The sequence below is a fragment of the Rattus norvegicus genome, chromosome 4 (genome assembly GCF_021556685.1).
Source record: "Rattus norvegicus strain SHRSP/BbbUtx chromosome 4, alternate assembly SHRSP_T2T, whole genome shotgun sequence".
Lineage (NCBI taxonomy): Eukaryota > Metazoa > Chordata > Mammalia > Rodentia > Muridae > Rattus > Rattus norvegicus.
The window spans coordinates 61,973,188-61,987,146 of NC_141537.1; the positions used below are offsets into that span (position 1 = coordinate 61,973,188).

Genomic DNA, 13,959 nt, shown 5'->3' on the forward strand with positions numbered 1-13,959 from the left:
GTGGTGCTGCAGGGACTTCTTTGCCACAAGAGCGGTCCCAGAGCCGGGTCCTGCTCTATGCTCAGGATAAAAACCCTCTAGCCTAAGTCTGCTTGAAAACCTACATTGTGGCGCCACCTGCAGGAGAGCATAATTATCGACTTTATCCCAAATCTAACTGAGGACAGTTTCTGGCTTCCCCAAACTACCAAGGTCAGGACAGAGTTGCAGGCAGACAGAAGGGACCCCTGCTATCAGGGTGTGTCACCAGATGGCCTCCTCCAGACACTCCAGCAGTCTTCAATGTGGGTATTTCTTAGAAACTACTATTTCAAAGATTAACGGCCAATTTACAGATTCTCAGTCCACGGGTCTATCTTCCAGGTACTGAACCGTTGCACAGAGAAATGGTTTCCCTTGTGAAAGTGGGGACGGATCATCCTTGTCGCCATAGTAGTGATAGTCTTAGGACCCAAACAGCTCCTGCCTGTTTCACCAGCCCACAAGTATAAAAGACTGCAGATACTAACATCTGAACCTCACTCCCCTCTACTCATCTAATGCTTTGGCCACCACTGTCAGCTCCCTTTGGGTCTCCTCCATGAGTCACTTGGTGGAAAAACATCTTGACATTTCCAGCCATGCGGTGGCTTCTTAAAGACACCTCTTTCTGGCTATACTACTGTTCACAGCCAGTGTGGCAGCTCTGCCATGGACTGCTAGACCACAGGGGGATGTGCAAAGGTAAGGAGGACGCCCCTCATCTGACCACACATGTGCACGGACACAGGGGATCTTGATCCTCTGGGCCTAGAAGCAGCTCCTATGTCCCTCAACCATGGTCCCAGTGTTCCCCCTCTCCTCCATAGCCTCCTTGATCCACTCTCTGCTCTGCAGCATTCTCTCTTGACCAACTGGCAGACGTATCATTCCCATTCCGGTGGTAAAAAGTGACGAGTTAGAGGATGCGGTGGTGTGAGACGAGGTATGAGGACAGGAATAGCCTATGTCTATTGGCCAGAAACAGCAGAGTCCAGATGTGTCAGGACTCGTGGCTTTCTACAGAAAGTATAGACACTCGATTCTAGTCTTTTCTATCTGCTGTGAAGTCCAAGACATAGAGCAGGGAGGAGACAGACGGTGCTTTATGGGAGAGATTTGGAGGCTATTCGTCACACGGCAATACGTGTCCGATGCAGTGAGGAGAACAAATCATCCAACTCGTCTGCCTCATTAGCCTTTTACTCTCATTTTCTGAGCCCATTTGGCTTCAGGATGAAGAAGAAAAGGGGGTGAGGGGCATGCTTCACGCATCATATCATGACGTGGGGCAGGGCCGAGCTCCTATGCACACCCTGGCGGGATCTCCCTGAAGGAATCAGGGGTAAAGCTTCTCAGCACATCTCAATGTATTAAACGAAAATAACAAAATCCACCCAAGGGTCTGGAAGGCAAAACACGGAGAACGTTCAAGTCCAGAGTTCACTTGAAGTAGGCCATCATCAGTTTCAGACGGTCGGCAATCAGAGACGTCCAGGAGCGCGCCGCAGAAGGCCTGCTAGGTCCTATTCATTTTAATGAGCAGTCTGGCTCCAGCCCCTGACCGAGGGAGCCTTCTGAAAACCAGCCTAAGTGGGACCCTAGTGTGAGACCTTGCATCTGCAGAACACCACTCCCTTGGGGCCTCTCTCTCCAAGCTTTGCCTGCAGATGATTCTTGATGCTCACCACACCACAAGTGAAAGGGAGTCTATGGGGCCACTTCTTGTGGCTAGGAGGCACAGTAAAGACCGAGAGGGGCAGGGAGCAAGACTAGCAGCCAGTAGTTTAATTTTCCTTCCCACAGCTTTCCCACAAGGGTGTACCTGTGTCTTCTGGGCCCAGCCTAGGAAAGCTTGTATCGATCTCAGGAGGCTGCAAGGGCCATGCTCAAGGATGAGACCAGAGCTAGAGGTGGTGGCACACATTGGCAAGCACAGCACTCGGCAGGCTGAGGCACGACGGTGGGAAATGCAAGGTCATTCTGGGCAGCACAGCGAGTTGAGTGAGCTGGAACTAAATAGCAAGACCCTTCCTCAACCACTTACTCCCAACACATATCAAATCCAAAGGTTGGGGAAAGGGAGAAAGGGGAAAAGAAGCCAAGAGCAGGAATGAGAAAAGGGAGAACGTGCCTATTCTGGATCAGAGTAGAAAGAACACTCTGACAGCTCCTTCAGATGGGTTCTGGGTCAATTCTGAGACTCATGTTAACCCTTTCCCCTTCAGGGGAACCTTCCCGCCAGGTCTGTGTGAGGGGCCCCAATTTCCTGCCTCTGTTCCCATGACCAGGACCATTTCCATTCCTTGTTTTTGGAGGAGTTCCTCCTAAAGCTCTCCTGCTGACAAACTTGCAAATGTCATATATCCCTTGGAATTCAGGGGAACAATGGCCCAGGGTCACAGTGGTAAATGGTGCCCTGTAAGGATAGAGGAGAGTCAGTCACTCCTATTTCTCCCCATCACTGCATTCGGTCATGCCAGGCTGGTAGCTGGAAAAAAAAAACACTGTGGAAATATTTACAGCGTGACAACATGCACACATTACAACTAGGGATTGTTTTATTAAACATCAGCTGGAGTAACATTAGAGAGGACCAATGACAAGCCTGGATAAGGGCGATTGGTCCATATTGCCTTGCCAGCCATTCAGGTAACAAATTCCACCTGTATTAGTTCACCTTCTGCTGCTATAGTATAATGGCCAAAGTTAGTAACTTTATAAAGAAAAGAGGTCTATTTAGCTCTTGGTTCTGTAGGTTCTAGAGCACTGCCTCCACCCTTGAAAGGGTCCCACGATAGATAACATCATAATCATCAAAGCACTCGAAAAAGGAGAGGTCACATGACCAGTAGAAAGCCAAAGAGACTGGGGAACAACCATATTTGTTCCCTTTTAGAAAGAGCTAATTTGGGTATTTCAGGAGAATAATCACCTAAGGACTCCCCACAAGGCCCCATTTCTTATCAGTGCCACCACAGTACTGACCCACTGAGGACCAAGCCTCCAACATCCATTCAGACTGAATCCAGCAGTAACACCGTCAGAGGCACCAACAGCACCAGCCTAACTCCGTGTCATGGTAGCCACAATAAGGCTTCTTATTCTGCTAGCGTGTCACTGTTAGAGAGAATATTAGCATACACTTTTCTATAGGCTATAATTCCAAGTTCTATATTTAAGGCGACCGTATTCTCGCTCTATCAAGTGACTGTGACTTATTTCCTCCAACCAGAAAACCAAAGCAAAGGCTATTAACATTACCTGGACTCAGCCTACACAGGAAGACCAACATGGAAATCTGTTAATAGATGCTTTTCTGTTGCTATGATAAAAACGTCATGACCAAATCAACTTACAGAAGAATGGGTTTATTTGGGTTTATGGGTTTAGGGGGTACGAGTCCATTGCCATTATGTTGGGGAAGCCGAGCACCAGGCAAGCATGGAGCAGCAAGCCAAGCACTCGCATCTTAAACCACAAGCAGGAAGCAGAGAGCAAACTTTGAGTGGTGCATGGATTTGAAACCTTAAAGCCGATCCCCCCCTGTAAGTACTACTATTAAAATTATGAAATTCCATGATTTAGGGGGCAGTGCAAATACTGAAAAAATTGCAGTAAATATATGTGGTTTTGTTCTGCATGAAAAAAAATGGCTAGGTATATGTATTTGCATATTTTTAAGTATACAGAAGAGTGCATGCCTGTCTATATAGGTCTGCATGTGCATAGACCATTGGGAAATGGTGCACTAAAAAGCAAACGGGGAGATGAGGACACATACTTCATTGTTCTTGCACATCCTTTGTTCTTTGTGGAATTTTACCATGTGCAAGAACTGCATTCTCTATTTTTTTTAAACAGCTCATTTAAAAATGAACAAAAAAAAAATACACTGCTGCTAAAAACATCTTTATCACACCACCAGCCCTCTGCTCTCTCACTTCTCGAGCCCAGGCAGCCACTCCTCCACCCCATCTGTATCAAGCTCTCAGGCTTGCCTCTGTTCCTCTCTCCTGTTCTGTTCCGAGCTACTCCTCCTTAGTGGAGGTCACTCAGTGGGGCTGTCTACCCCAGCGAGGAAGTCTTCATCTTCCAACCTAAAGACCAGGCAGCAGTCAACTTGGCCTGAAGATTTCTTCTTGATACTACGTGGATCAGAGGGAATTTCATAGATACTTCAGAAGGACATTTTCCCACACTAGAACGAGCCATCATAGGTCGAGGGAAAGGAACTATTCTTCTCTACCAGGGTTGGCAAAACTCAAAGACAGTAACACCCAGACATGTATGGGTATAAAAAAAATATGATGAAGTAAAAAAAAGAAAGAAAGAAAAAAGAAAGAAAGAAGGAAAGGAAAGAAGAAAGAAAGAAAGAAGGAAAGAAAGAAGGAAAGAAAGAAAGAAGGAAAGAGAGAAAAGAGCTAACCATGGAAGGAAGCTTTGTACTATTTCCAATGGAAGAAGTGAAGGAAAACCAAAGACAGGTAAATGATACTCTATTGCTGCAAAGGGAAAAATAATACAAATTCTGAAAATCCATAAACAGAAACATGGTTTAGAAACTGACCTGTTCATCAGTCAAAAGTTGGGATGTGATGGTTCAGGGCAAGACTTGATCTGTCACTAGGTAAGGCTGGGATGGCTGTCTCTGTCATTTGGCTACAGTATTAAAACAGCACACACAAGGGTGCTTAAGAAATAAATGTTTATTTCCTAAATACTCTGAGGCTGGAAGTCTGAGGGCTAGGTACCAAGAGTGAGTTCTTGGGGATGACGGTATTCCACATTGTGTCCTCATGTGCCTCCTCTTTGGTTTGTAGAGGGAGGGAGAGAGAGACAGGGAGAGGAAGATCTTGTGTCTCTTCATTTTTATAAGGACATTAATCCCACCAGAAGTGGGTTCACACACACACACACACACACACACACACACACACACACACACACATGACCTTATTTCAAACCCTATCACCTACAAAGACTCCATCTCTAAGTACCATCAGGGTTTAGGGCTTTAGGCTGAAATACATGAACTTAAGGACATCGCTAACATCAGCTCCAGAGCAGTTACAAAAGCAAACTTTGTTATATTAAACCTCATGCCATAATCCAGTAGGGCTGTAGTGATTGAAGATAAAGAAAATAAGAGAGGTTTGGAGAGATGGCTTGGTGGCTAAGAGCACTGGCTAGTCTTTCAGATGGCCCAGGTTTGATTCTCAGAAGCCACATGTTGGCTAACTACAATCCTAACCCCAGTCACAGGGGATCTGACCCCCTTTTCTGGGCACCACAGATATCAGGCACATTTGCGGTACAAGCAGACATGCAGGCAAAACACCCATACACATGAAATGAAAACAAAATTAAGAGTTCAAAGACAAAGTTGTGGGGGAGATATATCTGAGGAGAAGGGGTGGGGAAAGAATATTGTTGAACTATATTGTATGAAATCCTCAAGAAAAATAACATTTTCTTAAAAAGGAAACATGAGCAAGGATTTCTGAATTGCATTAGGGCGGTTGATGAATAAAAGTCTGGAGAGCGTGTGGGTGATGTGGGCTGGGAGACAAATGGACTCAATGGTTAGATCTCAGTGATATTCACAGATGCATCAAAGACAGCACGAAGGAATGTTTCCTTGGGATAGATATTCTTGAACTGGTCCTATATAACACACTGATTAGTGACTTTGATGAGGACAGAGAAGACACAGTTATCAAATTTGTCTAGACTACACTAAAAATATCGAACACGCATACTGTAATCCTTTCCTTTCTGTAGAGAAAAAAAAACCTTCGGATTTGGGGATATTCAGTGTTCATTGAGCAGTTCGGCTTTGGTGTGTGACATTGTGCTGAGAAACGGAAAACCAAGAGCTAAGCACATCTGTGTTTGAAAGATGGATTTTGATAATGGGGAGCAGTTTCCAATGGGAGGCAGGAAGGGAAGCATAAGGGAGGGTGGGGCCTTCCAGGCAAGAAAAAAGATGTGATGACAGAAAGACATCAGTATGTCACCAGATGTCTTAGTTAGGGCTTTACTGCTGTGAACAGATACCATGACCAAGGCAACTCTTATAAGGATGACATTTAATTAGGGCTGGCTTACAGGTCAGAGGTTCAGTCCACTATTATCAAGACAGGAGCATAATAGCCTCCAGACAGGCCTGGAGCAGGAGGAGCTGAGAGTCCAACATCTCATTCCAAAGGAAGGAGAAGACTGGCTCCCACATGGTTAGGAGGAGGGTCTCATTGCCCACCCCCACAGTGACACAATTCGTCCAACAAGGCCACAGCTTTCAATAGTGCTATTCAATAGTGGTATAGTGGTATTCAAATAACCACACCAGATCACTAGGAAGCCCTCCATGATGAGTAATGATAGATTAGGTGTCCTTATTCTATGCCTCTCAGAGAAGCCAGTAAAGAACTATAAGTCTCAGTCCTTTGAGAGGATGGTCTTACTGTCTTTTGGATACATTATCAAGTTGCAGTAAGAAGTCTCATTATCTATATCCTGCAACCAGAGCTTAGCAATGAAGCATATACTCTGCATTCAAGTTGTTGAGGAAGATTTTTTTAAAAAATGGCCACTTGATATGAATATACCCAAGGTCCTATACATAGGAGTAGAGAACAACTTTGGAAATAAAGTACCAAGGAGATGTGACGGCAAGCTGAGACCTATGATACACTCAATATGAGTCACCACAGGAGGCTGCCAAGGTCAGTACTATGTAAGGTACATTAATGGAGAGTGGAGTCCCAAAGGGAGTGATAACCACTGCTTCGTTTTAAGATGGATCATACATGGATTAATGCATGCTGCCCAATGTCTTCTACTTTATAATAAATTAGAGTACATTCAGGGAAGAGTGGCCCAACTCAAAAGGAAATTTAAAATCTCGATGCATTTGAAACAATAAAGGCATCTGATACTATTCAAGAAAGTCAGACTCAAGGGAGCATGAAGTTTCAGATATTTAAAGGGCTGCCAAGGGGTGAGTTGAAGTATCAGTTCCATATAACCATAAGCTACGCAAGCAGGATCAATGTGTGTAATTTGTTTATGTAGAGCCATTTAGGTTCCACAGGAGGAATGTCTTTCTAAGAGTCAGAGCTCTCTGGAGTAATAGATTTCCTGCAGTAGCTCTGAGCACTCCACTGTTTGACATGCTCAGGAAGGAAGTGGGATATGATGACATAGGAATTGGGATTTGGACTAAGTGACATCCTAGTGCTCTGACATTTTAATTGTTTTGGGTCTACTCTTGTATCTGTCACAGCGCCATAGGCTTGGCATTGACTCGGTAGATATCTATTGACTTGAACTACAACGTACATGAGGTCACATCTAAGGAAGATAACCATTACCCCACCTAAGATCACCACTAAGGATAGAACTCAGGGATGGGGTCAGAAGCACAGAACCAGAGAGTGAACTGGAGGGAGAGAGAGGCTTCCCTTCAGGAAAGCCTGTCTCTTCTTCACCTGAACTTTCCTGCTACTTCTTAGAGATGCCACCTGTGCTCAGTCAGTGCTGGTCAGAATGAAACCACTTCTTCATCACTCCTCCCCTAAATATTTATATAACTCAGGGTTCTAAATTCTCAACTTTTCTCAATAGTTTCTGTGACTACTAGTTTTAACTATCAATGTGACACAAGCTGGGAAAACAGATTGACCTGTAATAACATCTGTGAAAGAACATTTTGATTAAGTTGATTGATGAGAAAAGACCTGCCCACCATTGGCAGTACCACTCCCTAGGCTTAGGATTCTGACTATATGAGTGGAGAAAGTGAACTGAGCATTGAAATGCATGCAATGATCCATTGCCCTCTGTGTTTGACTGTGAATTCTCGACTACAACTAGCTTCTTTAAGTTCTTGCAAGTTTGACTTACCTAGAATCATGAATTATAACCTGGAATTGTGAGTCAAATAAACCCTTCCTCCCTGAAGTGCTTTTGTTGGGGTATTTTATCACAGGATCAGGAAACTATTCTGATAATTTCTAAACCAACCTACCATTCCATGTAACTCAGGTCCAGTCTCTCTTCTGTATGGACCCAAATGGGTCTGTCTTCCTTTTTACTTGACAACCTTTCCTTTCCCCAGGAAGACCTTTTCTATCCCAGTATCCCTATCCCTTTTAACCTTAAGAGCTTTCTATAGCCAACAAGGGCCTAAGAACCAAACTGAGGACCTTACGATCTCATAGAAGTTTCTGGTAATGGAAACTAGGTAATTTTATACCAGTTTACTCTGGGAACTGTAAGCCTGGGGGCTGGGTGGGTGTTATCCTACACCTGACCACACTGTGATAACTGTAAATAACAGCTGCCTTTTCCTCCTCTGGTTTGTCCTTCAGCACCTAAAAAGTCACATTCTCTCCTGTCTCCTGGGGGAAATTGCTTCATCATCAAATGAACCTTTCTGGGAAGGAATCTGAAGTTGCTTCTTCCACGGGAGTTCCAAGTTGCCAGTCCAAATGTCCCTTTGCTGTTCCTGACTGTGCATCCCCTGTGTCACCATGAACAATGTGAACCCCTCATCATCTTCTTCTCCTGAAAGAAATACAGAAGCACCTCCCTGATTCTTCCCCATTGACTAGCATCAATTCCTCTCAGGCTCTATCATCTTCATCCTCCTGAGTCTTCATGTTTACCCGTGCTTTGAAAATGCAATGAAAGATAATATGTCTTGTCAGAAGAGGGAGGTAGGGAAGAATGGAGTGAGAAAGGAAGGCATGAGGGATAAGGAAGGGGAAAGTAATCGAGAAAAATGAAGAGATAGTAAGGTGGTGTCATTGATAAAAACATCTTCCAAAGATCAGAGATTTTCATGAGACCATAAAGTTTTTTTATTTCATTGGAATTGTAGAGGAAAGTATGCCAACTGGATAGTTTGCATAACTCATATCATGTTCAGTATCATCCGTTCAAACAACATGGGATGCCTACATATGGTGCTGTGCAGCAGATCAAAGTTATCTCAGCCATAGTCACTACCCTCGGGGTTTTCAGGTAAGTGTGTGTGGGGACGGGGGGAGGACAGTAAGCATACAATCACAGTCACATTACTGAGACTAAGAGGTGACAGTTCATGGGAGAGTGAGGAACTGTAAGAGACGGGTGCCACACAGTCACGTTCACATTGTAACCATTCCTTTTATAAATCTATCCATTATTTTTCTGTTGTCCCAGTACTTAACAAAAAATAAGTCTCACCTCCATAAGAAATCATGACATAAATGCGTGCTTTTCTAAGTTTATGACTTGAAATGGGGGAAAGTTGATGATAGTGCACTTTTAGCCCTTGGCATGGAAAGCTGATTTGCTGTACTTGAGTATCCATGTTTCATAAACACTGAAATGTTCCATTGTGGAATGAAGCCAAGGGCTCACAGAAGCAAGTCCATTCATCCTTTCTTCTATTTGTTTGTTGTGGAAATATGCCTAAGAACCTATGGTGTGGCAAGCATTTGTCTAGGTCCCAGGAATGAAGTGGAACTCATAGCAGACAAGGTCCTTGCTCCTCTGTTGCACATTCTAGGTAGAATAAACAAGGTCAGTGAACGAGCAAGTTCTGCTGGTGGTAAGGTCTATGAGGAAAATGAAAACATAGCATAGATAGAGAAAGGTAAAGAAATGGCTCTGAAATGATAACGTCTGAGCTGTGATAAGAGTTAGCCAGGGAAGGTCACAGAAAATGGAAGGTAGAGCTGGCCCAAAGGCTCTGAGGTAAGATGTATAGGGGAATAATAGTTCCAAAGAAATAAAATTAGGGTGAGTAGGAGCACAAGTACAAAGGAAAGGGGGCCAAATAGCATGACTAACACACAAATACATGGAGTCCCATAACTGCAGAACACAGAGCTGAGTTAGAAGAAATCAGCTATCACTCTAGAAAGATCGTTGGGTACTAATATTTCTTATGCTGTGTGAACCCAGGCTTGTTTCCTAAAAATAAATCCACAATATTCATCAATCTCCCCTTTGCTATAACAAACATTTAGCCAATATAATCTAAGAAAAGAGTTGTTTGCACTTCAGTTTGGGAATACAGTCTATCATGATCAGGGAAGCATGGTGGTTAGAGTTGCTGTAGTGAAGACAATGGGAGCAGGAGCTAGATGGTCCCATTGTGTCTATTGTCAGCATAATATCCCTGAAAACACTCTCAAAGGCATGTGCAGAGATGTCTCTTCTAGGTGATTCCAAGTCGTGTCAAGTTGGTAATCAAGACCAATCATCACAGGTCCACCCCTTGTCAACTTGGCACCCAAACATATCACTTTAAATCATAACAATCTACCCCTGGCCCCTAAAGTCTCATGTTAATTTCACAATAAAAAATTATTTTGGTTCATCTCCATAAGTCCCCCAAAGTCTTAAGAGTCAAGTTCAATGTCTCTTCTAAGTAAGACTGCAGTATCTTAATTCCACGCCCCTATACTGCCCATATACAATAATGGCTCCATGCCAGACATCTGGGCTTGTGGTAACATCATCCAGGCTTCTACAGACTTGGGTAGCCGCGCCTCTCCAGTTTGGCTACCTGCAACACACAAAGCATCTTACTTGGGCAAGCTCCAGTCCTGAAGCCTTCCTCCTTACTCCACAGGTCTGGCTCCTCCCTCCAACATCCTGGCGTCTCTGGCATAATTTGGGATTTACCTTCATATTTGTACACAATGCATTTTAGGGCCTCCTTGTAGGAAATTCAACCCCACACGTTCCCTCGTCTCAGTTTTTTCTGAAACCTTGGGGCAACCCTCTATGATCTAAAAATCATGTATTTTGCCTATCTATAAGACCAGCATTAAAGTTCTGGACAATGTTGCCAAGTCCTGTGCTAGTTCAAGATGTAGTCTGCTCCCTTCTACGACATATAGTGGCTTCTATGCTTTTGGGGAGATGGGCCTTGGGAAACCTCTCTCTAACCAGTTCTTCTCAGGCAGGGAGCCCTTCGATGGCATTAGCAGTTCAGGTTCTCTTCTTTCAAACAAATTTGCTTTTTCACAAGTTGAGCCTTTGACGGGTAGGATCTTACCACCAGAACGATTTTCTTATTGTCCCTGTAAAAAAGAAAGTAAGTTTTCTTTTTTATGGTATTAATCTCTATAACAATTATAGATGATTTGTCTGAATACACCCTATCTTTATCTTTCACTGGCACAAATTCCTGTTCTGCATTTTTCTAGCTAACTCTATGCTCTCCTCCTGATGAAATCTGGGGGTAAATGCATCAATCAATAACCAAGCCACAGATCAACTATTATTCTGTCTTGAAATTTCCTATACCAAATAACTGTCCATTTCTTTGGAATCCAGTCTCACTGTAGTATTCGGGCCATTGGTACAATAGAGCCCGTGTATTTGCCAGAATCTAACATGAATGGCTCCCAGCTCACTTCACATCATAGTTCTTACATTCCTCTGAAACTCCATGAACAATTTATACTGCTTTACGTTCTGTCAGCATCACGGTGGCCCGCACTCCAATCCGAATGGTTTGCTGAGCTCTGCCTTGAGCACTCTAAGGATTATTTAGCCCACGGCTCCAAAGTTTTCCACATTCCTCCCACAAATTAGTTCCAAAAGCTTATGGACCAAACGGTCAGGTTTATCAGGTCAACCACCCACATCTAGGTACAATTTTTACTGTACTAAGTTACATATCTCATGGCCGTGACAAGGCACCTGAAAAAAGCAACTTGAGGAAGAAAGGAAGAAGCGTCATTTTGGTTCACACTTTGAAGGTACAGTTTATCACAAAAGGAAAGACGGGACAGTCACATCACATCCATAGCTAAGATGCAGGGAGATGACTCCTGGCACTCAGCTCTCTTTTTCTTTTATATTCAACCTGGGAACCCAGGTTGGGGTTAAAGCTCTTGAACTGTCCTCACAGACACACCCTAGAGTTGTGTTTCTTGAGTGATCCCAGACCCTATTAGGTTGAAAGTGGAAGATGAAGATGAGAAACAGAACCAGTATCCTTTGGGAAGGCTTTTTATAAGTAACAAAGTGCTAATCTAGATGCTCAACTAATGCTAGCACACCTCACAGAACAACAAGGTCGTGGTGTCCCGTAGGCTAGTGCAGGGACACAGTGAGGTTACCAAGAGGCAGCTTCCTTCTGGTTTTCTAGTACTTATTCCTGACAAGTTTTTGTTTTTAGACTTATTTTCAGAAAATGGCTACCCTGAGCTCTAGCCTCCTTCTGTATTATTATCTAAGACACAGAGAGGAGAGAAGTGGGATATTGGGGTACTCTCTTGGAGGAGCTTTCCCATATAATAGCAAAAGAAGACATCTCAGAAACCTGTGCATCTGACTGGCCAGAACTGGGTCACATGGCCATTTTATGCTGCAAGAGGGGCTGGGAAAGTGAGTCCATGCAAAAAGGGAATGGGGTTATTTAACATTGACGTGAACCAGTCAACACTCAGTTATTCCCTGTGGATTTGACCAATGTGGAACCTTACATAGAAGACCAGGGGCGGGGGATATAGGCTTCAGAAACTCATGCCTGAGCTCCAGGGCCTTGGTGGTAGGAAGGAAGGAACAGCTCTGCGATGGAGGGACCCTAAACCAGGCATCAGAGACATAGGCTATCGCCCCAGATCTGAACAGATCCCTAAGACAGTTTCAGCCACTGTTCTTCATCTACAAAATGGAAGCCACAACACCTACGTGTGAAGCAGGCTGTGAAGAATGGAAACTGCCAGAGTGAGCTATGAGCACCCAGCATCTGCCCACGGCTCTGTGGGGATGCAGGGAGAAAGTGTAACTTCTGTCCCTATTTATGTCGCTCATTCTTTAAAAATATATACAGTTGTGCATATATTATACATAATACATTACAATAGCACATATATATAACTCATAAATAAATACATGTACATATGTTAGAAGTGCTCAAAAATTTGCTCATAAAGGCCCGATTTTTGGAAGTTGGAAACACTTTTTTAAAGAATGCAGTGCGCATAGAGGATTTGTCACAAGACTAGGCACGTATTGGGCCCTCAAAAAAGGCTGCCTCTGTTCTCCCTTGCATAGCTCCTACAATTTGTAGTGGCGAGGACAGGCATCTGTCATGGTCATTCCCAATTCCATTAGCAAAAACAAAAGATGCCTAGCACGTGCTTCTTCCAGCACCTCCAACCCCTGTACCAGAAAGTAAGAAAGATCAGAACTACCAGCTCTGTACAAGTCGCTCCCAGGCCAGTCTACTACAATGCTCCTAGCATCTCCTACTACCTGCTGTCTGTCCTTCCTGTTTTCTGATTGGCAGGCATTTCCAGGAACAGTCCACAGGGCTAAAGAATGGAGGGAAGCAAAGCTAACCACACTCTGTCAACACAGCAGGCCAAAGGCCCCATGGGAGGGGAGGATCGAGCTGAAGAGCCTGGCTCTACCCCTGTGATTCCTTTCTCCCTGGGAGCCCCGTGTCCCATTAGCATGAGCAAATGAGAATTGCCTGTATCTACCTCCTGCCCGCCCTCTCCATCCTCTGCAGGTACTTCTGGCACTTGAGGAAGCTCAGGCCTTTCTTCCTCCCAGCATCACCTCTGTGGTGGACTAAAGACAAAGAAAGACAGGGAGTACAGGCAGAGAAACAGAGTCACAAGGTTGCCGGGGGACGGGGGTGGGGGACAGCTAAGATATCCAGGAATCCTATCATTCAACCTGAATCACTTTCCTCATGAAAAACCCAATGATTAAAACTCAATAAATAAGTGGAAAATACTGAGGCTCCTTTATACACAAAGGCCCCTCCACAGTACCCATCAGTTACACATGCTGTGGAGGCATTATTCATTTATTTAATTTAAACTTCCCCTCAGAAAGCTTTGGGTTTGCTTTTTTAAAAAAAATCCACATTAAAAATCTCACTTAAGGTTTAACTGACTCCCCTTTAGTTGCTTT

General features: G+C 44.1%; 1 protein-coding gene across 1 annotated transcript in view; it reads right to left on the reverse strand.

The window, feature by feature from the left end:
• Positions 1-8,869: 8,869 nt before the first annotated feature.
• The window catches only part of LOC134486671 (uncharacterized), a 43,310-nt gene continuing 38,220 nt past the window's right edge, over positions 8,870-13,959 (reverse strand). Inside the window, exon 5 of the mRNA XM_087659706.1 lies at positions 8,870-11,102. Coding sequence (XP_087515832.1) covers positions 11,074-11,102 — 29 coding nt within the window. The 3' untranslated portion in view covers positions 8,870-11,073. The remainder of the gene's footprint in view (positions 11,103-13,959) is intronic.